Source organism: Physeter macrocephalus, chromosome 7 (assembly GCF_002837175.3).
Source record: "Physeter macrocephalus isolate SW-GA chromosome 7, ASM283717v5, whole genome shotgun sequence".
In the NCBI taxonomy this organism is placed as follows: Eukaryota; Metazoa; Chordata; class Mammalia; order Artiodactyla; family Physeteridae; genus Physeter; species Physeter macrocephalus.
In genome coordinates, this window is record NC_041220.1 from 27,020,610 (window position 1) to 27,047,576 (window position 26,967).

General features: G+C 38.6%; 1 protein-coding gene across 4 annotated transcripts in view; it reads left to right on the plus strand.

The window, feature by feature from the left end:
* Nucleotides 1–26,967, plus strand: part of HHIP (hedgehog interacting protein) — a 95,548-nt gene that overhangs the window by 61,136 nt on the left and 7,445 nt on the right. For 3 of the 4 annotated variants that reach the window (XM_007116645.1, XM_007116646.3, XM_007116647.3), the window contains exons 8-12: nucleotides 2,164–2,285; nucleotides 4,560–4,683; nucleotides 5,855–5,985; nucleotides 9,575–9,656; nucleotides 24,077–24,225. In XM_007116645.1, coding sequence (XP_007116707.1) covers nucleotides 2,164–2,285; nucleotides 4,560–4,683; nucleotides 5,855–5,985; nucleotides 9,575–9,656; nucleotides 24,077–24,225 — 608 coding nt within the window. Of the gene's footprint in view, nucleotides 1–2,163; nucleotides 2,286–4,559; nucleotides 4,684–5,854; nucleotides 5,986–9,574; nucleotides 9,657–10,190; nucleotides 10,310–24,076; nucleotides 24,226–26,967 lie in introns of those variants that run through there. The other variant, XM_007116648.4, reaches the window with a different exon arrangement.

Sequence of the window (26,967 nt, forward strand, 5' to 3'; positions counted from 1 at the left end):
GGTCCGGGAGGATCCCGCGTGCCGCGGAGCGGCGGGGCCCGTGAGCCATGGCCGCTGAGCCTGTGCGTCCGGAGCCTGTGCTGCACAACGGGAGAGGCCACAGCAGTGAGAGGCCCGCGAACCGCACAAAAAAAAAAAAAAAAAAAAAAAAGAAAGGCCAAGTGGTTCTTGGTGGATTTGATATTCAGTCAGAGACCTCATGGTCTCCAGCAACTCCACCTTTGGGAGACCTGGCCAAAGGTCTCTTTGCTCTTTCTTTGTTAGAAACACAAAGCTTTTTTGGTCATAGTTTCTCCATTTTCAAAAGAAAAGCAGTACAGGAAAAATTTCTCACCCTGTATGGACTTGGTTCCACCTTAAGTCACAGCAGGTCTGTGTCAGGATCCCTGCCAGACATTGTATTCTGCGAATCATTGAATTAATGAGGACAAGAAAGTGACTGTGGCCACAGAACCACTAACCCACCTGTGGCAGGTCAGGCTACTATGAAGAGGATCATTTGGAGCCAACAGGTTTTGTTTCACTGTTGTTGCTTAAATAATTGCTGCATGTGACTCGTGTCTCTTAAGCCCCAGAATCTACTCTCAGATTTTTTTTTTAAATTTTGAAATTTATTTAATAGCCCCAATGAATTTGTTTTTGTCATTAGTGTATTTTATTGGCCTAAAACAGTGATTCTCAATGGGATGGCTTTGCCCCCAGAGAACATTTGGCAATATCGAGAAGCATTTTTGCTTTTCACAAATTGGAAGGAGGAGATCATGCTACTGACATCGAGTGTATGGAGGTCAGAGATGCCGCTAAATATCCTACAGTGCTCAGAGCAACCCCCTCTTCTCCCCAAAAGAAAGAAATATCTGGCCCCAAATGTCAATAATGCCAAGCTTGAGAAACCTAAAAACAGTGCAAGACTGTTTTCCAAATTTGTGAGAACTTCAAAACGTTATTCAACTGCATTCTTCCCCCAGCCCAAACTCCCCATACCTAGTCACTCATTGACTTAAACATTCAACAAATATTGAGCCCCTCTTATATTCCTGGGTTTGAACTAAGGAGTAGAAATACAGTGATAAAGAGGTCGGAAGTGGTTCCGGTCCCCATGGACTTTACAGTCAGTGGCTGAAGTCACAGAAATATTCTGGCCCCAGATTGGGGGCTGAACACAACATCAGAGTCCACGTGAAAGACCTCAATGGTTGTGGGATCAGCCTTATTTTATTCCTTGAACTGGAGTGCATGCTTTCCTTCATTAGAGCAGCCCACACTTTAGAACGTAGTGATTCTATGTAAGAAACACAAAACGAATACTATAACTATTACAGGTTATCCGTGACTCATGATGGGGTTAAGTCCCGATGAAGCCATCATCAGTTGAAAATACCGTTAAGTCGAAAATGCACTTAATGGTCCTCACCTACCGAACGAACATCGTAGCTTAGTCTAGCCCACCTTAAATGTGCTCAGAACACTCACACCGGCCTACAGTTGGGCACAGCCTTCCAACACAGAGCCTATTTGATGTGGAATATCTCATGTCATTTATTGAGTACCGTACTGAAAGTGGAAAGCAGAATGGTTGCAGGAATGCAGAATCGGTGTCAGTGTGTCGTTGTTTCCCCTCGTGATGGAGTGGCTGACCGGGAGCTGCAGCAACCACTGCCCAGCATCACGAGAGAGGATTGTACCACATGCCATTAGCCAGGAAAAGATGAAAATTCACAATTGGAAGTATGCTTTCTACTGAATGTGTACTACTTCCACAGCATCATAAAGCTGAATCATCATTAAGTTGGGGACCAAGTGGTCCGTAGCACGTGTTACGGATGTGAATTGATGGTGCTGCCATTCTTACTCTTATACCTTACCAGCGTATCATACATGTGCTATTCCTTAACAACAGGCTACCAAGTGTTCTAAGTCAGCGTGCACATTCATAATGGAGGTAGATACCGAGAGAAATTAAGAAATACACTCCAGAGATCATTAAACTTCAGCCGAGTAAGCAAACAGGACGTTTCCTTCGGTGGTTTCTAGAGGTTCCAAACTAAATCGCCCATAGGATCCTTGCCAGCCCACAGAGGATTCCTGTGTCAGGAATCTCTGGTCTGACCTTAGAAGATACCCCGGTTGGAATTCATGGGTATCACCCTCATTTTGTCGCAGATGTGCTGTGGATCGACACCCCACTGACATAAACATCAATTTAACAATACTTTGCTCAGACTCCAATGGAAAGAACAGATCATCAGCCAGAATCCTACAGATAATTAAGGGGAGAGATTATGGTAAGTAGAGCATAATTTGTTGATTTGGCTTTAGTTTGGGCTTTGTTTTATTTTAATATAGTAATTGAAGAGAAAAGGATTTCTGCAAAATGAGCATTTGGGAAAGCATCAAAATACTGGCCTAACCATGGTGAGGGCGTCAGTTGCTCACTTTTTAAAGGTCCAGTGACTCTTACAAGCTCTAGGGGTTCCATTTGGGTGATTACCTTTCCCGTGGATTGAATGGTGCTCTTCTGTAGGCCCCCAAAATTTAATGGACCTTCAAAAGTTAGCAGTTTATATTTTGCTCATCTGAGAATCGAGATGAATACCTTCTATTTATTTAATATATAAGGGAGAACTTGTCTTAACATCTTATATACAGAGGAAAAAAACAAGTGTTGAAGGTAAGAAATTTCTCAATACCCAACGTACTAGTCTCAGCAATTAGGAAAATTATAAGTGTTTCAAATAAGAATTATTTGGTAAAGGTGTTTATTTTAGAGAGAACAAAGTAATAGACTTATAAAAACTTGACTTATTTACCCAAGTCATGAAGATGGAATGTTTAGATCTTATTTTTAACAACATGATTACTAGAGTATTTAGAGATACGTATTAAAATATAAAGTTAATATTTTTCAGTGTTTTTGTATATGCTCCTTTTAGAGGAAACAATATATCAAATATGATTATGATTCAGGGAATATAGTAGATGAAGATTATTAAATTGATTGCTTCTTCTATTTATTCATTCAATACGGATATTTACTTAGTACCAGGAACGAAGCAGCTGTGTTGGTTCATGTGGTATTCAGTTATTTTACTTTATTTTTTTTCAGGTATTCATGTGTGTGTGTGTGTGCATCTTATGAAAGCCAAACCAAAGAATAATGTGGTTAGAAAAAAAATCTAATGAGTCACTAGCCTGTGGGAATTTTGGTTATATTTGTAGATTAAATCCTACAATCACATTAATTGGGATTCAGCTGAAACTGGTTACAATATTGATGGTCTTACATTTATCTATTAAACACACAGCCACAGAATCCTTTTACAATGTGTATATATATACACACACACACATATATATACGCACATACATTTATAATTTTATTTGTTAATTATACCTCAATAAATCAGGAAAAAAAAAAACAAATAACCACATCCACAACGCTTACTACATGCCAGCTCCTGCAGTAAGCACTTTGCAAACTTCACTCATTTCATTTACAGAGAAACCCTATGTGGTAGGCCCTCTTATTGGCCACATTGTACAAATGAGGGAACTGAGACACAGAAAGGTTGACTGTCACACCACGTAAAGTGACAGGATCTGGATTTGAACCTGACTCCAGAGTTCATGACCTTAGTCTTTCAGTTAGGCTGCCTCTCAGTATCCTGGTTATTTACAACATATCTGTTCTACTTTTTATAATATCGTATTCACCATAATCACATGGGGAGGGGGAAGGACTTTAGAATGACTGTCTTTCCACAGAAGCTTTCGCCTAAAATACTTCCTATTGATAGTGACTTATTTAAGTACGTAATAAGTAATTTTCAGATTAATTTGCAGCTGACTTTGTATCTTTTCCATCGCAACTGGCATCCCTGTATTCAAGTACATAATGACATGCCTGGAAAGACTGAGATACATGTCTATCCACATGTAATTCTGAAGGAATGACTGAAATAGACTTTGCTAACCCCATGACTCTATAAACAAAACTCTTAAAACATTTTAAATGAAGATATTACTTGACTAAGGGACAGTGTTTTAAAATATGCAACAAATGTGGTTTTGAAGACCTTTTATGTACCATACCTTTATTTTCTTTAAAGCTTGAACTTTTAAACATTTTATAAAATTTGAGAGGTCTGGCTCAGTTTAGTAGGCATATGCGAAAGCATTTCTGCAAAAAATTCAATATTAAAAAGATTAAGTATTTTTTTAAGTATTTTAGTTCTAAAGTCCATGATTTTGCAAAATATCCAGATTCTAATGTCATTGAAAATTTGATACATCTTGGCAGTTATAATAACAACAAGCATTTGCAGAGCATTTTTATTTCATTCCGCTATGCATGGAAGCCCTTTACATTACATTTAATCACATTATATTTAAGCAAAAGGGGTAATTATTTTCACTAAATATCTACAAGGATCCATCTTATGCATCATGGAACACATTTCAGAGTTAAATTACTGTAATAATTGTGGTGTGGCCTACATTACTTTTCCTTTATGAAAATACGTTTCATTTGATCTAACGTTATGTTTATTTATTTCCAGAAAGTGAGCCATCACTTTTAGAATTCAAGCCATTCAGTAATGGTCCTTTGGTTGGTGGATTTGTGTACCGAGGCTGCCAGTCGGAAAGACTCTATGGAAGCTACGTGTTTGGAGATCGTAATGGGTAGGTTTCCTGATACCACAGTTTGATAGATCAAATGACATATCCATTGATTATTGGGCAAACCATCATAAAAGTTTCAAATGATTGCCTCCCTTTGGAAGTCAGGTGTGGGACACACATAAATATTATTATTTAATTTTTTTTTTTTTTTGCGGTACGTGGGCCTCTCACTGTTGTGGCCTCACCCGTTGCGGAGCACAGGCTCCGGACGCGCAGGCTCAGCGGCCATGGCTCACGGGCCCAGCAGCTACGCGGCACGTGGGATCCTCCCGGACCGGGGCACGAGCCCATGTCCCCCGCATCAGCAGGTGGACTCTCAACCACTGCACCACCAGGGAAGCCCTTATTATTTACTTTTATTTCCACCATGTTTGGTGGGATAATTCAAGAACTTCCTAAAAGATGCTTTTTAAACATACTTGATCAAATTCATAAAATAATTTTTAAGAGCAGAGAGGTCTTCAGACAGACATTTCATATTATTTAGAGTCTTCCCTTCATCCTTAACATAAATTTACCGTGATCATGAGTAAATTGAAAACTGTGGTTTTACATGAGTTGTATAAATATTTTGAAAATTATCTGGAAGGCTAAGAATTTTTGCTTTTGCCAAACTTTTGGGACTTTTGGCAACAGACCTTAATTTGTCTCTATTCATAGGAATGCTACAAAATTAAATTTTAGCCTAAAGTTTAGAGGTCACATTGTGGATAATTATAAGAAACTCTGTGATGAAACCCAAAATAAGAATCTTGTTCTCCAAGTCACTGGCATTCAGGCATATGGCAGAGCTGATATGCTTGGTCGCTGAAAGGAACTAGAAAAGAGTACTGACTCCATGATCTTCCCCCATCCTTCTCTCTGATTAATAGCACAGCATGGAGTCTAGTCCTGGAGAGGAAGTATCATTCTCTGGATGACGGGGAGGGCTTTTCTCAGACTCAGGTACTTTTAGTACCCCGCCTCCAAACAAAATATTGTCTTAAGTACTTTCTCTTCACATGGGAATTTCGGCGTATTCACACACATTATGGGCTATTTTATTTTTCCCTTTAGAAGCCAGGTCTGTGGCACAACAATTATTTATTATGAGTTTTATTTTAAACATTTTATTGTGTTTTTTAGCCAAAAGCATATTTTCATCATAGGTTTCTGGTATGTTTTGTTGTAGGAATTTCTTAACCCTCCAGCAAAGTCCTGTGACCAAGCAATGGCAAGAAAAACCACTCTGTCTTGGCAACGGTGCTTCCTGTAGAGGTTACTTTTCAGGTCACATTTTGGGATTTGGAGAAGACGAATTAGGTACTGTACAAACTATTTCTGTTAAGTTCCATTCTCAATCTCTGCCCAAGAGGCTCTGTTCTGCTCTGAAAAATAAGTATAACAATCTCATCTTGCATTTGTTGGAAATGTAACCTACGGCAAAGATGACCAATTCAGTATTCTCTTCCAATAAACTTTCTCTGGGGGTCTTTAAATCTTATTCCCCCCCCCCAGAAATATGAAAGTAATAAAGCAGAAAAATGGGAGTCAAAAGAGAACTTCTGAGTCTTGAAGACAGAGAAAATTTTAAATGCCTACTGATATTTTTGATGCAGCTAAGTCATTTGTTTATATTCTCTATCTGAACCTTTGCACTTATCCACGTCTCTTGGAATAAATTAAAATTTGTTGTAATCTGAATCTCACTTTATCCCTTATTTTTTTGCCCATCGAGGCATGAAATTTGTGCAAGATAATCTGACTTTGTAGATCTGCTTTCCAACAGAATGGAAATTATCTTCTCATTGATAATCTCCAGGATAACATACAGTTTATTTGTTGGTATGTTATCAAAATGTATGCAGCTTAACAAGCGAAAAGAAGTTGATATCGGAATGCTACCAATCAAAGGGTGAAATGCTACCAATTTAAATTTCAGAGATAAATGTAGTTTTCATAATGATTCCCTTTAAAGAATAATATCCAAACAAACTATGGCTACCATGCTCCTTTAGCCTTGGAGATAAATTTCTAGGTATTAAGAAAGAAAAGTTGTGTTTCTATCTAAATCAAAATTATTAATAATTAAAAAATTTTTTTTTATAAATTTATTTATTTATTTATATTTTTGGCTGTGTTGGGTCTTTGTTACTGCATGCGGGCTTTCTCTAGTTGTGGCGAGCAGGGGCTACTCTTCGTTGCGGTGTGCAGGCTTCTGATTGCGGTGGCTTCTCTTGTTGCGGAGCGTGGGCTCTAGGCTCGCAGGCTCAGTAGTTGTGGTGCACGGGCTTAGTAGCTCCGCGGCATGTGGGATCTTCCCAGACCAGGGCTTGAACCCGTGTCCCCTGCACTGGCAGGCAGATTCTTAACCACTGCAACACCAGGGAAGTCCCTAAATCAGAATTATTTACTCTAAACACGCAGATTTGGTTTTCCTACATCAAACAGAGAATTCATCAGAAATACATCCATGCCATTCACTTAGGTTACCAAGGGACTCAGACAAGTTTCCTGAAACACAACACACAGATTTCAAAGCCACAGGAATATAAGGATTCAAAGAAGAGAAGTCCAATCTATCTTTTTCTTGTTCTAGCATTGAAAGCATCTTGCATTTAATTTTCCCTTGAAATTCTTCTACCCCATTCAAATGAACCAGAAAGATACCTTTTCTCGCTTAAATCTTCTGTAATTGTAATTTAAACGTCATTGGAAAACTCTGATTTTAAAATATAAATTAGGATCACATTGTTTGTGGCAGAGTTAGAGATGAGTATTTTTGTTTTTTTTTTTTTTGCGTTACGCGGGCCTCTCACTGTCGTGGCCTCTCCCGTTGCGGAGCACAGGCTCCAGACGCGCAGGCTCCACGGCATGTGGGATCTTCCCGGACCGGGGCACGAACCCGTGTCCCCTGCATTGGCAGGCGGGCCCTCAACCACTGCGCCACCAGGGAAGCCCCGAGATGAGTATTTAGAATCATTTTGATGAATCACTTTGATTTCCCCAGACCTTACTGCCAGTGACTCACCATCATTCATCCTATTTGCATTACCCCCATTAAAATATCCAAATATCTGTCCACACTTAATACAGTGTTGGGAGGAGAACCAAGAAATGAAGCATATACAGTTCTTACTGCCCAAAAGCAACAACATAGTGTATATTTCATAATTAAAAATAAATATAATTTCACTCTTTAATGCAAAACTCTTTGGTTTTTAATTAAGAGCCATATAAGAAAGTGAGTTAGAGTTTTCATTTTTTGAAACAAAAAGTGTTGAGAGTCTTTTTTCTATGTGTGTGTGTGTGTGTGTGTGTGTGTTTTTAACTATAAAATTAGGATGGGTTTGTTGTAAGGACTAAATACGGTAAACTACATAAAGTACTTGAAATAAATATGATTTTTTTTTTACTTACATTCCTTTGCCTTTTAACGTCATTTTTATTTTTCCTGTTGTGTCTGTGTTTTTAATGTAAATCCCATAACATCCTTTCCAGAAGTGAGAAAGCAGTAGGGTGTGCTTAATACACAATAATAAAGTAGAAAAGAGAAATATAGACTAAATCAAGACCTAGTTCATGAATGAGAACCAGATATAAATTTTAAAGCCTTATAAACATATAATCATAAATACAGCTTCTAATTCCCTATTCATGTGATCAGTTCTATATATTGAATTATATGCAAGGAGTGGTAATAAACGAGAGCGGTTCTCTCCTAAGAGGGTACTCCCATCTGTTGTAGTTCATTTTCAGGAACACAGCCTGGCATCAGGAAGCAGAGACATGGAGCTGGGATTGAGCAAAAGGGTCTCTCTCTCTCTCCCCCCAGCTATTTATTTTAATGTATTTTGTTTAAAAAGCTAAAAATTAAAAAGGAGTACCCAATGCCACCTGGCCTCAAATTATCAATTAACAGGAACAACTTGGTAACCAAACCTTTGAATCTTGGGTGGAATAAATCAAGATAAAACTTGCCAGTCCACACTCACTCTACAACTATTTATTGAGCACCTATTCTGTGCAAAGCTCTGTTCTAGGAGTTGGGGATACAGGAGCAGATAAAGAGATAACAATCTAAACTGTTTTCATGAAATTTACATCCTAAAGGAGGACAATAAAAATAATTTTTTAAAAATATATTGTACATTAGTTGGTAATAAGTGCTTAGGAGGAAAATCTAGTTGTAAAGAGGGATAGAGATGGCTAGGAGTTGGGACGAGTGTACTTTTAAATAGAACAGTCAAGAAAGATGATATCTAAGCACAGACCTGAAAGGGGAACAATGCATCTAGTGGTGGTCTACCGACAGGAGCCTGAGATAGGACCTGGGACAGATGCTGAGGCAGGAGGAGCCTGGGACACCAGGGGCCTGAGACAGGAGGCTGGGACAGGAACCTGCCTTGCATGTCCAAAGTCAGGAAGTGAGGGTAGAAACATTGCAGATGGGGTCAGAGCAGTAAGGGGGGACATTGTAGGCCACTGTCAGGACTTACCTTTGCTGGGAGAGAGATTAGATGCCATTGGAGGGTATTGAAACAGAGGAGTGTGATCCAATTTATATCATCTAACTTGCCTTTTAAGGAATCCCTGCGGCTGCTATGTTGAGAATAAACATAGAAGAATAAGAGTAGGAGCAGGGAGATCAGTTAGGAGGCTGTTGCCATCTTCCAGGTGAGAGATTAATATCTGCTCGCACTGGAGTAATAGCGAGATGTGGGGAGAAGCGACCGGAATTTGGATGCACTCAGGCAAGTGATCTTCTGAGGATGTATGAATATATAATATATGTATATACATACACATACCTACATACACACGTATTATATATATATAATAATCTGCTAGGCAACAGAAGGTAAGGCTTTATGATACTGTGAATTAACTTATTGTATTTCTCTCTTCATAGGTGAAGTTTACATTCTATCAAGTAGTAAAAGTATGACCCAGACTCACAATGGAAAACTCTACAAAATTGTAGATCCCAAAAGGTGAGGGTTTTTTTTTAATATTCCGTTAAGTCAAGCAATATTCTCTTAGTTATTCCAGTGCATTCAAATTAGTGATGGAATTGCAATTAGCCCTCAACAAAGATGAACATTTCCGTCCTGCCCATCTGCTAAGTGCTCTCCTGAGAGACCCTCAGTTCCAGTCTCTGAGGCCTAGACTTGAACACCCTGAACTTTAAAGGCCTTATTTCGATCACGTTCAGGGCATCTTTGTTGTCATCTGAAAGCAGCATTATATTTGTGGAATCAGGGTCCTCAGTTAAATGTCCGAGGAGGACCCTGATGTATGAGGCAGCGGCTTCCGCTCTCTTGTTGGAAGCAATAAACCCTCCTTTCCTTTCGAGAAAAACCAGGAACTTCTGGCAGACCTTAGTATGCTTAGTATGACTTTTGTTAGGTAATCAGGATAAGTTATTTCGGCAGCTCAACACTGGAGCCTCATTTTATAACTGGATGCTCACAGCTTCTGTGACTAAACAAATGAAAACTGAAGAAATATTTTGTTATTTATTTCAGCAAAAGGAAGATGTGAATGTTTTCATCCTTTAGAGAATATAATTATCCCTCTCCTGCTCTTCTCTACCCACCCACCCAACTTCAACACACACACAACTTTCAAGTGATCCTGAGTCATCATTAGGCAGTTGTTAATCTCATGGATAAAATCAGAACTCTCAGAAGCTGCTAAAATCATATACTGTCAAATAGATATTAGCCGTAATTTTAGAAGCAATTATTATAGGACTTCAGTATCCTCACAAATACGACTACTGTGGAACACCGGTAGTGGTCAGACCCTAGCTTCGCCGTGCTGTGAATTTCTGATTCTTTCTATGCTAACTTAGCTTTATGAGCCCATTTGCAAATTTAAATTCCCAAGTTTCACGTCCCTTTTAGGAGAAAAAATGCCAATAGTCTGAAAAGTTTACTAAGAGCATTCATTTAATTACACTTTAAAAATATTTGTAGGTTATAAATTGTGTATGTTTTTCTGAAAAATTCACTGACTAACAAATGGAGATCCTTGTCCTTTTCCCATACCCTGAAACACTGTCTTTCCCGAGAAGAATATAGGTTGACATTGGTGCTGCAGAACAAAAAGAGACCAAAAATGGTCTCTCTATGATAGAAGGCATCACATATACCCATCTATCACACAGTGATAATGACAGCTTTCCTTCTCTATTTAACAGTACACATTTTCTTCCACAGTAAGAGAGGTACCCATCCACACACTGTAAGGGCTCTTTTCTTCCTTGAGTGTGAAATCCAGTGTCCTTCTGTGAGAAGCAAAGTAATGAATGAAAATAAAAATCAGACACTTCGGTGATTGTTGAAGGTGGCAATATTAAGAACAAAACTCAAACCATTGTTAATTCATAAAATAGCATTCTAACGATTCAGAATGAGGTCTACGGATTTCACTCAGATCTAACGCCATTAGTTTCAAAATAGCCATTGTTATTCCATCATATTTGTCAAAGTTGATGTGCTTTTGCAAGCTCTCTGGTAGCGTTATTAATTCTCGTTGCTTCTCACAGAAATGTTTCTCTCTTCCTCTGGATTGTTTAGTCTGTTGGTGGTGAGTTGAGGTGAATTTTACACCTTCAGTCCATTATTAGTATCTAATTACCAGGGCTGCCATGAGGGACCTTGGCTTTGTGATCATGGGGGCCTCCTCTCGTAGGGTGGTCTCAGAGTGACATACCTGAAAGGCCTGACTTCTCATTACGGTGCCTGTTTCTGGTGAGTCGTGTCATGCGTGCGGCCAGGGTTAAGATGTGTGTTTGGTTTTCAGAAGGTGGGGGGATTAACAGAGACACAGTCCGTGTACACAGGCCCAGGCATACATTTCAAAATTAAACTGACTATAAGAAAACAAATGTTTTCATAAACACTTGTTGGGAGCCTCAGGCTGTTTCGATTTGGATGCCAACGTTTGCTATTATAGCAGCTCTCCCCAGATGAGTGGAAGTTCTATATAAGCAGACACTTTTTAGTATATGTGAACGGGATTATTTTGGAAACACGAGCTAATTACTAACCTAGCTGTGTTCAGGATGTCTGCTTCAGAGCACAACTGTTTTCCTAACATGTTTGAGGGAGAAATTGAAGAAAGAGCCTCATCAATGGAAAAAAATAATACACAGACATTTCTTGTTACATCAAAAAACCTAACTCAAATTAAAAATCTTAGATTAACTGTATTCTTGTGGAAGAGCCTCAGACTCGTTAGAATGTTTTCAGAATGAACTGCAAACATTCAGTTGACTCATGACTCTAAAAGAGAGTAAGTACAAATCATAAAATTTATATATTCTGTATTATGTATTGTGGAAGTTAAATTCCTACACACCATAAGATTTATGTCTTTTCCTCTTTTTTCCTACACGCACACACACTCACATATAAGAAAGATGAGGGAGTTTTGAAACGATATGTAATATTCTTTGGTCATTTTGACAAAGGCAGACGAGGTCCCAGCATTGCCAGCTCAGTCTGTAAGGGCAATCTGGTCTCAGGCTATATGCTACATAATCATTTACGTAAGTTTAAAATCATTTACGGTGGGCATCCTTCTCAGAAAAGGATGGCAGGATAACCTGTTATAAAAAAACAAATGCCATTGTTTGCAATCAAAAACAACGAAAATTCTGTGAGAATACAACCGGCTTTCTCTATGGCTTCCCTAGAACTCAGGAGTTTTTAAAGGAAAAGCAGAAAAGGGAGGCATTTTCCCTCCCTGTTAGAACGGGGATACCTTCAGAAGTGGAAGAGTGTCGTTTCACGGCAGAGTGGAGTTAGAGGCGCATCAGTACAGTCCATCATTCAGCTCGCTGGGCCACTTTGCTGGGTCCCCCGAAGCCTCAAGTACTGGGTTCTGCATGCCCTGGTCTGGGATGCTTCTTCAGCCAGCAGATGTCAAGGCATTGAGGACAAGAGCTGGACACTCATCTCAGTCTCACTTAGAGCCATCTGAAGCCTGTCAAGATGAGGAAGTCTATCCTGGCAGGATAGGCAGTCAAACGGTCTTGTCTCTGAACCTTCCTTAGTGTGGATGCTGCATTGTGTCACCATACTGTGCTCCTTTGCCTGTCAGTAAAGTACAGGTAATCATTCTGCCTCTGCTTCATTTCTGTAGAGCGCTGTGAAGATAATTAAATAATGTATTTAAAGCATATGCAGTTCTTTAGTACCATTGGTGTTCATTCCATGCATTCAAGAATTATTTTCAGGTGATCTCTCAACTTTTGAGGTAGTGTTAGTTTCAAAATCGGGGTCAAGGTGTCCACGGAGTTTTAAAGAGCCCTGAGTACCTAGTTTTCGAATATCCAAGTCATGTCTTAGAGGCTTGCTCTTTGTTAAATCTTTTCAGAATCACACAAACGCTCCTGAGGGATGGAGATGAAAGAATTCTAACAGAGTTTTGAACTTTCCAAGCTTTAGTTTTATAGAACACAAATATTTTCACACTATTGAAAAAGATTCTTCAATTTTTGTTTCAGATGGACTTAAACTAAATGACCTTTTCTGACCTGGAAATGTTTCCAGGGTTATTTCTCCAGGAATTCGTAAAATAAAATCATGCTTAAACATGTCGATTTAATTCCTGTGTACCCAGTCTTACTCTCTTTTAACACGTTGCTTATCTGTTAACCCCCTAAGTCACACAACCCATTCCCTTAAGAGGTCTATAAATTAACAGTGCAAATTCCCAGCTTCAGAGGTCATTTTGCAGAAATGTCCTGTCCCCAGACTCTTGTGTGACCAACATCAAAAACTACTCTCCTGTCTCCTCCCCGCCCCTCCCTGTGATGACCCCACTTACTGCTCTTTGTTTATTTATTTATTTATTTAATATCTTCATCCTTCTCCTTAGTTACTGGATGCTGAAGTGTGCTTTTTTTTTTTTTTTTTCTTCTCAAAAATCACTTCATGAGAGGAAGTTGGTTCTGTTTATCCTTCGCATATGTCTCAGGGAGCCGGCAGGCAGCTCTGCCACCCTAAAGAAAGCCATGCATAATGGAGAAGGTTTAGCCCAATAAGCCAGTCTAGTCCCAATTCATCAGTCAGAGTTTTATGCAAGTGGCCTCCTTGGGTTGATAAATCCCCACGGTGCCTGTTGACCCAGCTGCCAAGTCCTCTTGCTGCAGGCGGTGTTTTCATGGCCACCCTGACAGTAATACAAACTGTTTAGCAGCTCCATTGACCTTTCAGCTATTAACAGGGACACAGGCTCGACGAGGGACTAGTTTTCAAACATGACAGAATTTTTTAACACTAGAGGTCATGAACAAGTATATGCCCTATAAAAATTCATTCAGCATGGTGGATTTGAGGTCTAACAGACAAGGAAGCCTGGTCCACACTTTTGCTATAATTTTTCTACATTTCCGATAACTAAAGAGAGTATACACTTAGATGCCAGCTTATATTGTATGCTTTTTTTGTGTGTGTGTGTGGTATGCGGGCCTCCCTCTGCTGCGGCCTCTCCCGTTGCGGAGCACAGGCTCCGGACGCGCAGGCCCAGCGGCCATGGCTCACGGGCCCAGCCGCTCCGCGGCACGCGGGATCCTCCCAGACCGGGGCGCAAACCCGGTTCCCCTGCATCGGCAGGCGGACGCGCAACCACTGCGCCACCAGGGAAGCCCTATATTGTATGCTTAATATGCTATAGTTTCCGTGGTAGTGCCCAATATTTTTAGTGAACAAATCCTTCCTGTGCTGTCAGATACCATCTGAAATTTTAAAGATATATTGCAAAAGAATGAGATACGATCAAAGTCAAAACTTCTAATGACTGGATGAGCATGCATACATAATATATGGTATTGGCCTAAGTGTAACTGGAATTTGATTCATATTTTACTAAGATTTGTGTGTTTCTGTATATACGCACACAAACACACTTAAGCGTGCTCAGGTATTCCATACAAGGCTAGAGAGAGCCATCACCTATTTCAAAATATACACAGAATATTATACCATAATTTATGAAAAAATTTTCTCTAAATGACCATGCTATTTTAAAAGTCTATACTATAAAGCTTCTTATGTTTACATCCTATTTTCTGAAGATGGGACATATGACCACAGCATTCAAGGGAATTTTCTGCTTTATACTAATTATAGTCTCTTAAATTATCAATTTTAAATGTTGGAATATCAGTTCCTAGAGTTATTATACAGATTGCTATGAAAACTTGATTGAATTGCCACTTACAAATGGCATTTGTTAAAAAGGCATAAAATGGAGAATATGAATAATTAAAAATATATTCTTCAAAAAGAGGCTCATTTGTTAAGAGCCTCTTAAAAGCATTTCTTTTCAATACCCATGTTTCTCCTCCACCTGGGACAGTGGTGGAAATCTGATAGTATTAGACCTTCTGAATATCTACTGTTATTGTGACAGTGTATCATCAGATGTTACAGTTCTCGAGATAAAGGCAGATTTAATCTTGCATAAAACAGCCACACAAATTTGCAAAAAGATGGTTTCTAGAGGAAGATATACTTTTTAAAGAAAAAAAAACTACCTTAGCATCATTTTTTTACTAATTCATTTTAGTTGAGCTAAAAAAAATCTGTTGCTTAAATGACTCGTTTTTGTCAACATTGACAAATGAATCAAAAGGTGTAACATCAAAATTTGGAAATTTGTCATCCTAATAGTCTTCAAAGAGAATTTAAACTGACATTTTTGTGCTATCTTAAAGGACAGAAAATCATTTCAAATTTTACTTCCCATTTAAAACATTTAGTGATATTTAAAATTTCCCCCTTCATAGAATATAAAATTAAAACACTAGTAGATCTACAGTTTTTTAAGTGGGAAAAAGATTTATTTTTTAGATGGCTTCTAAAAGAAAAATGCTATAAGCTTTAAGTCTTTTGAATTATGTTGTAATCAAAGTGTTACTTAAAATGTCTATTTTCCCAGTCACAGACATTTCTTATTTAGTGTCTAACATTTTTATCAATTATGGCTTATGAATCAAGTTTTTAAGTTAAAAAAAATTGGTTTTAGATGTAAAATTCTGAACAGAATGTGGTTCCTTCTTTATATTAGGAAGCAATGGCATTGACTTTTTATTGTACCCTAATTTTTCAGTTTTTATTTCTCTGTCATATCAAAGTACAGTTATACAAGATTAAGTCATGAGATTTAATCAGTCTGCAGGTATCTTTGGATTATCTCCTGTGTTCAAGATATTGTATTATGTGCTATGGAGGGAGAATGTACATGAGAATTTAGTCCTTTCCTCTATGGAGCTTATTTTTATCTTAAATCAGGAGATGGCACACATTACCTAAAACATGAACAATATTATCTGAGATAAATATTGCCACTTTGGGACAACAAAATTATGCCAGAACATTGTACATTACAAATTGCCAGATAATGGTCCAGAAGGCGATGGGTAAAACTCACCATGAGTTGGCTTCTTGGTCCAGTCTGTTCTAACAGGGGGAACGAGGCCTCAGCCCGGCTGCTGTACAGGTAGAAGGAGCCTTCTCAGTTGACTGTTAAAATGAGAAATAAGTGCCCGCAATGAGTTTCCCTCCCCCAGGAGACATTCCTCCAGCTTTGCATGGCTCTCTGCAGGTTTCACTCCCTCCTGAGTTCAAAGCGTCACGTCCATCACCATTTTGGTTTTGTGTGCTTCAGTCTCCCCTGAGCAAATCTCTCCTCCAGCTACTGCCGACCTGCTCCCTGGGCTGCCCTCTCCCAAGGTACCAAGTTTTATTTTTGCTAGTGCTTTAGTTACAAAGTTGCATGGATCTCGAGGGGTCTGCCCCAACTCTATTTTTCCCATAAGCCTTATTTTTAGTATGCGATTTTGTAGAATACAAGACTTTTCAGAAACAAGTCCACTGAATTAAAGTGCAAATGCCTATTTTTCTAATAATTGTAGTGGACCAGTTTCTGAATTAAGGACATTGCAAACATAATACAAGAAACACCTAAGGCAATTTAATAAAATTGGACTTTGTCCTTTTTTCCCTAAAAGCAGACAACCTCATCATCCAGTTTCATTAGTCATTTCTCCTAGGTTTTCCTTTTAAGGAAATACATAACTTTTCATTTCCTAATCTTCTCCTGGAAATATATAAACTGAGGTAAGCTGATGAAGTTGAAGGAAGGCGATCCACACACCCTTTTAGATACTTGTGTATAGTGGTAGTGATGTTTGGATAGGGAGATTAATAAGGCCTGAAACATAGGTGCCTAGCTCCCTTTTTCCTAAAAAGGACCAGTTGAGTAGAAAGCTGTGCTAGAAAAGAGTTCCAGATTATCTGGAATTAGCTGTATGAAAGCTATTTCATATCTTTGTCCATGTTCTGATCTTCTAAATTTGGGAATAACAAGGTTGGCCCCGTCTCGTGAGGATAAAGTTTAATATGAAATTACTGGAAAGTGTAAGTGGCTTCATTATCTGCTTTCATTCTGGTTGCATCTTTAACCATAGAACAAAATTGAGGAGGTATTTGTGAAAGTTCTAATAATTTCATTAACACTAGGCGGTCCAACTCACAGCTCCACCAAATTGCCACTGCCTTTGTCCTCTTTGAGTTTAGCACCTACTCAATCCCAAACTGCCATGTTAAAGCCAGTCGACACTATTTCTGAGTGAGCATGTGCTCAGCATTTAAATCACAGGCCTCAAAATGAAGGCGACCTCGGTCACAGAGAAAAGAGCCGAGGCCCAGCCCCACTGTTCAGCGCATTTCAGAACAGAGGAATGCAGTGGTTTGAGAAATAAGATAGAGCACTGGCTTTCCCATTCTAAATTTGAATTCTAGAAATATACACTACAAATTTAAAATGTTTAATATGACCCATAATGTATACAACTTCAGAGGTATTCTTGAATTTGTTTTCTTTTCCTTCACTTTATATATGTTACTGAGGACATATGTAAAAAGATTTTTCTAAGCAGCTTACATATGATAATGTCAAAGAAGGCATTCCTTAAGAATGAAATGAAAGCAAGTAGCTCTTAAAACGTTTAATTTTTTGGTATATCTCAAATGGTACTTGAAAAATATTCTTAGGAAATGTGTGTTGCTATCTCTACAGCCACGAAGTCCTGTGAGACCGATGTTGCGTGGTTACACAGAAGCAAATTCCATTTTCTCTGTTCTCCAACCTGGAATAGGATTGTATTATGAATGTATAAGATTCCTCAGAGCAAAATTGAATTTGTATGATGTATTATCGTTTTACCAGGTACTACAAAATGGTTATATGTAGTCAGAATACAAAATTCTACTCCTCATGGGTAAACTGACCCTGAAAAGAGAACTGTCAACATGAGTAAGAAGCATTTAGTGAACATCCAGACTGAAGAAAATTATCCAGACTAAAAAAAAAAAGAAAAAGAAATATTAGTTTGTGTGTTGACCTTGGAGAAAGGCACTAAAATGAATAATTTAAAAGATGACATAGCACTAATACACTAGTGCTCATTCCTATGCCTCAAGCTATACAAATGGGAGAAATTTCCCATTTTCTTACTTTTTTTGAGGCAAAAGTGCTGAGTAATGGTTTTAGGAACAATGAGCGGTTATGGGTTATGGCTTGTATATCGAATGCTTACCGAGTGAGGAAATCCATGAAACCACAGAACCTGTGGTGGCACAGGAAGGCTGCCCTCTCGTGTAGAGGCCGTACTCCATCCAATCACAAGATCCCAGAATATTCTGTACTTGAAAGCTCCTGACCACACTTATTCATGGCCCCATTAACCACTTTTGGCTGGGCATGGCCCTAACTAAGAAAGGGGCCTCTCAGACTTGAACATGCATGTGAGTCACATGACAAACTGACTGAAGTGCAGATTCTGATTCTGTATGTCTGGGGAGGGCCTGAGAGTCTGCATTTCAGACGACCTCCTGCTGGGGCTGCTGCTCTGGGACCACACTGAGTGATGAGGATTTAGATTTATCAATTTTTCTTACCTCATGACAATAGGAAAAAGCATGGAAGAAAAATCGTTTTGCAAAGGTTACAGTTGCAAGGGAACACTTTTCCATGTGTCCCAATGTGACTATGGATAAAGGAATAAGGGAATTCCCTGGCGGTGCAGTGGTTAGGACTCCACGCTCTCACTGCTGAGGGCCTGGGTTCAATCCCTGGTCAGGGAACTAAGATCCCACAAGACAAAAAAAAAAAAAAGAATAAGACAGTTCTTATGTCACGTCCTTAATCACCTCAAGCAGACTGTTGTCTATGAGAAGCTATAGAATTAGCACATCTTCTGAAATTTCCAATGAGTCAGGATTTTTATAAAAGAGTATTACTCATGATCGATGTACTTTGTTTTACAATAACATGAATTTAAAATCTGAACCCCTAACAAAAATTTCAGAATGAACCCCTTTACTTTTCATAAAGGACACAATAGATCGAGTTCTGTAACACTCACTCCGAAGATCAGGCCTGCTAAGACAGAATTTATCCCTGTGCTTCCACACAAATGTACAGAAGACTTCTCATTTTTGTTTTTGTTTGTTTTGTTTTGTTTTTTTGTTTTTTTTTTTTGCGGTACACGGGCCTCTCACTGTTGTGGCCTCTCCCGTTGCCCCAGCCGCTCCGCGGCATGTGGGATCTTCCCGGACCGGGGCGCGAACCCATGTCCCCTGCATCGGCAGGCGGACTCTCAACCACTGCGCCACCAGGGAAGCCCAAGACTTCTCATTTATTGATTGATTCATTCACTTATTAAGTATCATAAAATTAAATCCATTCTTTAATCCCAATACCCAGAGACATTCACTGTTGGCCTTAGCTATTCACAAAAAGTCATCACAGTATAATGTGTGTTATAAATTACTCAGGCTTCTCAACTTCCTCCTTTATTTCAAGAAAGTATCTAAAGCTTTATGCTATTACACAGAACCAGCCAATGTAGGTTTCTAAGAGAATGTCTTACATTTCTGAAAACAATGCTCTATACGTTAAAAAATGTTGGGCAGTTTTCTACACTATCGCTTTAGTGTTTCATTATTTGTCATGTGTAAAGGGGTTAGAAAATGTGTTTTTCTGATTTAAATTAAGTTTGAGAACTATGGGGATAACTGTCAACAAATGGGCACCATATATTCTTTATTAAAAACCTGAATAGCCTCTTGGGTAAGTTTTCTATTTTGAAAGCTATCTCAGACTTCATTCAGTAGACCTAAGAGTCCAAAAGTTTAAAAAGTAATTGCTTAAAAGGAGAGCAAGACCATTTAAGTAATTTTTATTAGGCCTACATTAAGATGCTCAATTTCCCAGTGTAATAAAAATAAGAATGAAAAATGAGTTCATCTATCACAAGTATATACCCTAGATTTTTGTTTAGATCCCATCTAGGTGTGTATATGTAGTAATTAGGAATATACAAGATGGTTTATTTCAAGGTGACAATAATTATAAAGTTCAAATTTACTTGTTTTATTCCCTTTTCTTTCTCCTCATTCCATGTAAAGGAACCTTACTCTTTTCAATGGAAAGAAGAAATGTCCCTAGAACAAAGAATGAGTGGAGAGGAAAGAGATGTTTGGGATCACCAAAAATCTTTGTCAAACTTTAACAAATGTATTACTAGAAAAATGAATGTTGATATGTTGACGTAATTCCCAGCTGGAGGAGAAAGTAATCCCATCTCTTTATGTCATGCTTACTTCTTAGCCTGTTGTTTATTTATTATGATTATAATTAGTGTAAAAATGCTTTATTTAAAATGAATTTAACTATGCCTTGGAAGAATTTTGTAATACAATATTACAAATTTGTAATTTGTAATTACAAATACTTGTAATTAATACAAGTTAATTTAGCCAATGGAGAGAAATACAGTGAGTGTTTTTAGTTTTATGCTTATGATATAAAGTATAGTGATTCGATTTTAATGATATCCCTCCCCTAAATAGTCCATATATTCCTAATATTGTCACTCAGTAGCATTTTAAAGAAACAAATACCTTTTTAAAATTCCACTCAGTTCATTCATTCAACAGATTTTTAATAAGGATCTTCCATGTGCTGTACACTCTTCTGGGTCCTGGAAAGACACAAGAGAAGAGAGGGAAATATTTGTCTTCATGGAATTTATATTCCAGACTTGAAAAAAGTTTCTACTATATGCATTCAATTCAATAAACATTTATTGAATGCCTATGGTATTTTCCTACCTCCTATGACTATAAGTAGTTGAGGAGATAAAATACTTTGGTAGCTTAAATATCATCTTTCTATAACATCCCTCAATCCTAAATTAATTGCACCTTCATCTGTATTCCTGTGATACTTCATATGCATCTGTATCATAGCAAAGATTATACTGCCTTATACTTTTGTGTTTGCTTGTCTGTCTTCCCCTCAGTGGTCTCCATGAAGATCATGACCCTGTTTTGTTTCTGTCTTATCCCCGTAAAGAGCACAGTACTTGGCAGAGTCAATGACTAGACTTGAAGAGAATTGAATATATAGTTTTTGCCCTCAGAAAGCTTTCATTTCAATGGGGAAAGGAAAGGGGAAATAGAATTACTCATTCCTTAAGAGAAGTCCTATAGGTGATGGGCTATGTTTTATGTACATTTTCATGTTCAAGGCTCCCCAGTAGAATAACAGAGAGAGAGAGGATTTATTTAACATGCTAAGTGAGGAATGTAAGTTGTCAACTTCATAAAAGAAAAAAAAATTATTTTCCTAGGTAATTAAATAAAAATTTAAGGGCATCATGATGTTTATATATGACAGCCACACAGTTTTATATAAGCTAAACAAGCCCAAGCATGAAGCAGTCACATCCACCGATAGATAAGCATTTTTGCTCAACCCTAGGCAAGAAAACAACAACTTAGAATTCCCTCCGTAATCTGAGTTTCCACACATTTGAATGTTTGGTGAAAATCAGACAAAGTGTCTAATTGGAGGATCATCCGGGGAAAAAAGGATCAGATACGCTGCCCTGAAGAACCGAACTTCCACAGAGAATCCCTATTCGTCATACCCCCTTATCTGTTCCCAGTGTCGTCACACCCCCCTTATCTGTTCCCAGTGCACATGAATCAATGTCCCTACACTTTGCCTCAAACAGGCAACATCTTCCGGTGGTAGTTGTTTGATCGAAGTCACCTACGTTCTTAATCCACATGGTGTCTTCTCCTCTTTAGATTCATCTGCTCAGGCATGAACCATATCATCAAGTAGCATGTGAGCTATGTGCCTGCGTTTTTTGCATTGCATATAACATGTAACATATCTTGACACACTCTGCTTCTGGGCCTCTTTTCTTGAATGAATCAGAAAGAGCGTGAACGAGTGAGTAACAAATAGAATTGGGTAAACAGAATCTCAGTTACCTGTAAAATGGAAACAATACCTGTTTACTGATTATCACTCAGTAAATGGTGGTGGCCTGTGACTCAGAAGAACGTCATGGCTACTGAGAAACTGCTCTTCTGATGGTCACAAATGCCACCATCGTCTCACAAACAAAATAAGAATTTTATATGAGGAAGAAATAGGCAGACTTGGGCTATTCAACAATAAGAAGGCCAAGGTAATGCCCTCACTTTCCTTGGCATATCTATTTAACATCTTCTCCACCTTATCACACTCTGCCATTACTCTCAGAAAGACTCCCTTGGGGGCACATAGGAAATATTTGATGGTGTGTTCTGAGTGAAAATATGGAATGCCTTAAGTACCTTTCACATAAGCTGACCATTTCTAGATTTAAATAAGAGGTTGAATAGATTTAAGGGAGTCTTCTGAATTGTCACGTTAGTTGCAAAACAATACTGTATTTTTTTCAGTTTTTATTTTATATTGGAGCATGGTCGATCAACAATGTTATGTTTCAGGTGTACAGCAAAGTGATTCAGTTATGCATATACGTGTATCTATTTTTTTTCAAATTCTTTTCCTATTTATGTTATTACAGGATATTGAGCAGAGTTCCCTGTGCTATACAGTAGGTCCTTGTTGGTTATCTATTTCAAATATAGCAGTGTCTACATGTCAATCCCAAACAATGCTTTCAACAGAGAAGGGGATCTTATTGGAGAGAGGAGCTAAAGAAGTCATTAGATATTTTAACTATGGTTTTGAGTCATTGTAGAAACAGCCTGAGGTCAAGCTCCAAATTATTATCACTGTTCATATTGCTACAGGTGCATAACAAGATAACCTGTCTCAAGAAAACTGAGTCTGCAGGGCCTAATTATTTCCTTCTCTCGGAAAGCTATATCATTTACCTCTGTGGTGGTTCTGACCTATAATTATCACCTTCTTTGTTATGGTACTTAAGGACTCCAACTGATTTGCCCATCCTCCTGGTGGTGATTTGACTGGTGATGAAGTGTTTACTTACATTCCTTCACTGAAAAGGGCTTTCTCACCACACTGAGGCACAGGTAGCAGTGACTGATAGCAAAGTACCGCTGCACATTTTTTCCCAAAGATTAGGTAATGAGCAGGTGTGATCATGATTCCAGTGTGAAACAACTTGAAAGACAGCCTCTTATTCAAAAACATTAAGAACTATAACAACCATCTTCTGAAGGCATCTTGGTCCCTCTCTAAATGATGGCAATTGTAGAGCAATTAAAACTGATGGCAATTGTAGAGCAATTAAAACAAAGTCTATGACTTTTAACCTGACAGATGTTTTTGTTTGCTACTATTAGCATTCTTTTTCTTCATAGCGGGACAAAATCAAATTATAAAAATATATATGTACATATACACATGTATGTATATAAAATCTCTCTATGTAGATCATTCTTTGCATAAAGAGTTTAAACTTTGAGTCAGTAGTAAACACACACATGTGTTATGACGTCCTTTTAAGAACAGTCATTCTGGAAAAAGTATTTCGAAAGAAATGTAAAAATGAAATAAAAAATGATTCCCAAGCTTTTTAGGCTACAACTGTTCATTCCGATGAGTGCCTTCAGCCTCGTGATGTTGTCAAATATGCCAATAACAAGTGAAACCTATCTCAGGTGCTATTCCTAAAAACTTCGGGAGTTTCAAGGGGGAAAAAAAAAAGCTTTAAAATATCTATTCATCTTTAGTTTTCAAATGGTAATTGCTAGGAATTCTTAGCTACCAAAATATTGATGTAACGTAATTACATTTTTAATCAATGAATTTTGATCATGATAAAGTTTCTTACCATGTTTGATTTTGTTCCCTTTGGTTCAAAACTGGTTAGTTTGTTTCCTCATGGGTGTGTATTTTCTCCTTTTAGAAAGTTGTCGACCTTTCTGTCTGAGTGGCGTAAAAGAAAGTTCTCTTTGGAAAGCAAGAGACGTGCTTTGCAAGCTCCGAAATCACTAGATTTCATTCCAATATTGATTTGCAACCGAAATGCACTTTTGACGGTTGTCTTTTGATGCAGACCTCTGATGCCTGAGGAATGCAGGGCCACGGTCCAGCCTGCCCAGACCCTGACCTCTGAGTGCTCCCGGCTCTGTCGGAACGGCTACTGCGCGCCCACAGGAAAGTGCTGCTGCAGTCCAGGATGGGAAGGGGACTGGTGCAGAGTCGGTTAGTGTTCTTTCTGTTCCGGGGAGATTGGGCCTGCAAGAACTTAACGTTAGTTACTTCTTCTAGAATGACCTAGTGTTCAAAACTGTAGCCGTTTATACAATAGTAATGCTCAGTCTGTTTCTGAACTTGCACCTGAAATCGTTGCCTATTTTCCTAATGGAAACAGTTCACGTATATAAGTTAATCATAAACATAATCGAGTTCTTTCACAAAGCCACACGTGAAAACAGCCCAACTGGATCATCCCTGTGGACACTCAGTCCTGGGTTGGAGCTTTCACACCAGCCAATGACCTGGTGCTTGCAAAGCCCCTTTCCGAGTGCCAGCATTTTCCAGACACTCCGTAAAGGCCCTCCCTAAATTTGCTGCTTGCTTTCTTGCTGCAGCGTGCTAAAAACAAGGGTTTTCAGTGGGTGTTTTTATAAAAAAGGGGAAAATGCAGTTATCTAGAGGCATATAATGAGATTTTTCCATTCTTTTTGCCACTGCCTTGTGGACCATCAGGTGGGGTGCAGCTGCTCAGAGAGCAAATGAGAGTCATTCCAAGGCTATTCTATCCTTTAACTTGCGACTTCTGCAGATACATGTAATCGCGTTTAAATTCTGCTTGGTGTGAAGTAAGACAATTAGATTAATTTAGATACCTAGAGTTTAAGATGTGTATATTGAAAGTACATTTTCAACAACCAGCACATACATATTACTTGCAAAAGATTTTGATCTCTGCTATTTCAAATATTAAAGTATCTCTTGCCAAAGAAAATTCAAGTCCCATATTAATATTTAACAGTATCCTTAATTCATAAATGCCTTTTTTCTTTATTCTAAACATGCATTTGTTTCAAAAAATTATAACCATACCTCGTTTACCTCATATATTGTCAAAATAAAGTAGACATTTAAAGTCACAGAGACAATATCCATTTTAAGCTTAAATTGCTTCAGCACTAATAATATCACGTGGTTGATTGATATCATGGTTACATCTCTAGGAAAAAGCTATCATAACTGAAACTCAACAGAAATTAAGTAATTACATTATTTTTTTAAAATGCTTACATTCTATTGACCCATTCTGTCTCCTTTTTCATTAGTTGGCCAAAAAATGAGAATCAGTGTTTAAATGCAATAATATTCTAATTCCTGATGATATATCTGCCCTCTGCTTCCTTCTATGCTTGACAATATCTGTTCTCTCTGCTTTTACGTGGTGTCCATTCTGTCTTACTCCTTACTTATATTTTGCCTAACCTTTTAAGTCACCTCAAGTCATCAGATAACAAATGTTTATTGAGTGCCTGCTAGTAACAGTATGTTAAACTGAGGGTAAACATAATTTTGAATCTAGGTGGCTTAATACATACCATAATAGATATTAATAATGATATATGATATAAATGTAAGTTTATAAGCAGGGGTCCCCAACCCCCGGGCCACAGACTGGTACCGGTACCGGTCTGTGGCCTGTTAGGAACCAGGCCACACAGTAGGAGGTGAGCGGCAGGTGAGCAAGTGACGCTTCGTCTGTATTTACAGCCGCTCCCCATCGCTCGTATTACCGCCTGAGCTCCGCCTCCTGTCAGATCAGCGGCGGCATTAGGTTCTCACAGGAGCGCGAACCCTACTGTGAACTGCGCACGCGAGGGATCTAGGCTGCGCGCTCCTCGTGAGAATCTAGTGCCTGATGATCTGAGGTGGAGCTGAGAGGATGATGCCAGCGCTGGGGAGTGGCTGCAAATACAGATTACCGTTAGCAGAGAGGTCTGACTGCACAGAGACCACAATAAATCAACTGCTTGCAGACTCACATCAAAACCCTATCAGTGAGTGGCAAGTGAAAACAAGCTCAGGGCTCCCACTGATTCTGCATTATGGTGAGCTGTATAATTATTTCATTATATATTACAATGTAATAATAATAGAAATAAAGTGCACAATAAACGTAATGCTCTTGAATCATCCCGAAACCATCCCCCACCCACCCCACCCCCGGTCTGTGGAAAAATTGCCTTCCACAAAACTGGTCCCTGGTGCCAAAAAGGTTGGCACGGCTGTCATAAAGTACTTTAATCTTTCCACTAAATCAACTAAATACTTTGAATATACAAGAGAAACCAGAACCATTTTATTAAAGTAATATATTTGTGGTATTTTTGACCCAGGTAAGAACTTTTGACCCAAGTAAGAACTTTATTCATACACTCACATAGTTTGCTCATCTCCCACAAATTTGAAAGACTATTCTGGTCTATTTTCTCCCTGTTCTTTCTTTCCCATATATCAGCCACAGACCCCTGGATTTTGACGAATGCCCTGGAAAAGGTTAAAATAACTCTGTCCCCTAAAAGTATAAGGACATGTATTCAAGGAATTTGATTCTGTCTACAGTGGCTGCACACCTCAGATTCGTCCTATCAGTAAGAGACAATTAAGTTATGTACCCAATTTTATGTCTCCATCTCATTTTAGCAATAAATCTTTACATTCCCCACCTGTATTAGAGTGGTAAACATTCTTTTCTGAAGCAATCCTGCTCCGTAGAGCAGCCCTGTAAAGGATTGCTCAGAACGTCTTTCACTGGGCAACTGCACTGACCCCAAGAAGGGGCTTCAGGGTGTAATCAGAAAGGAGCATATGCACTACACCCCCTGGGAACAAGGAACGGGAGGAATCCAGGGGAATCCACGTGGTGGATGCTCCCTCCAGCCCAAATCAAAAACTGACCATTTCTTTTTTTTT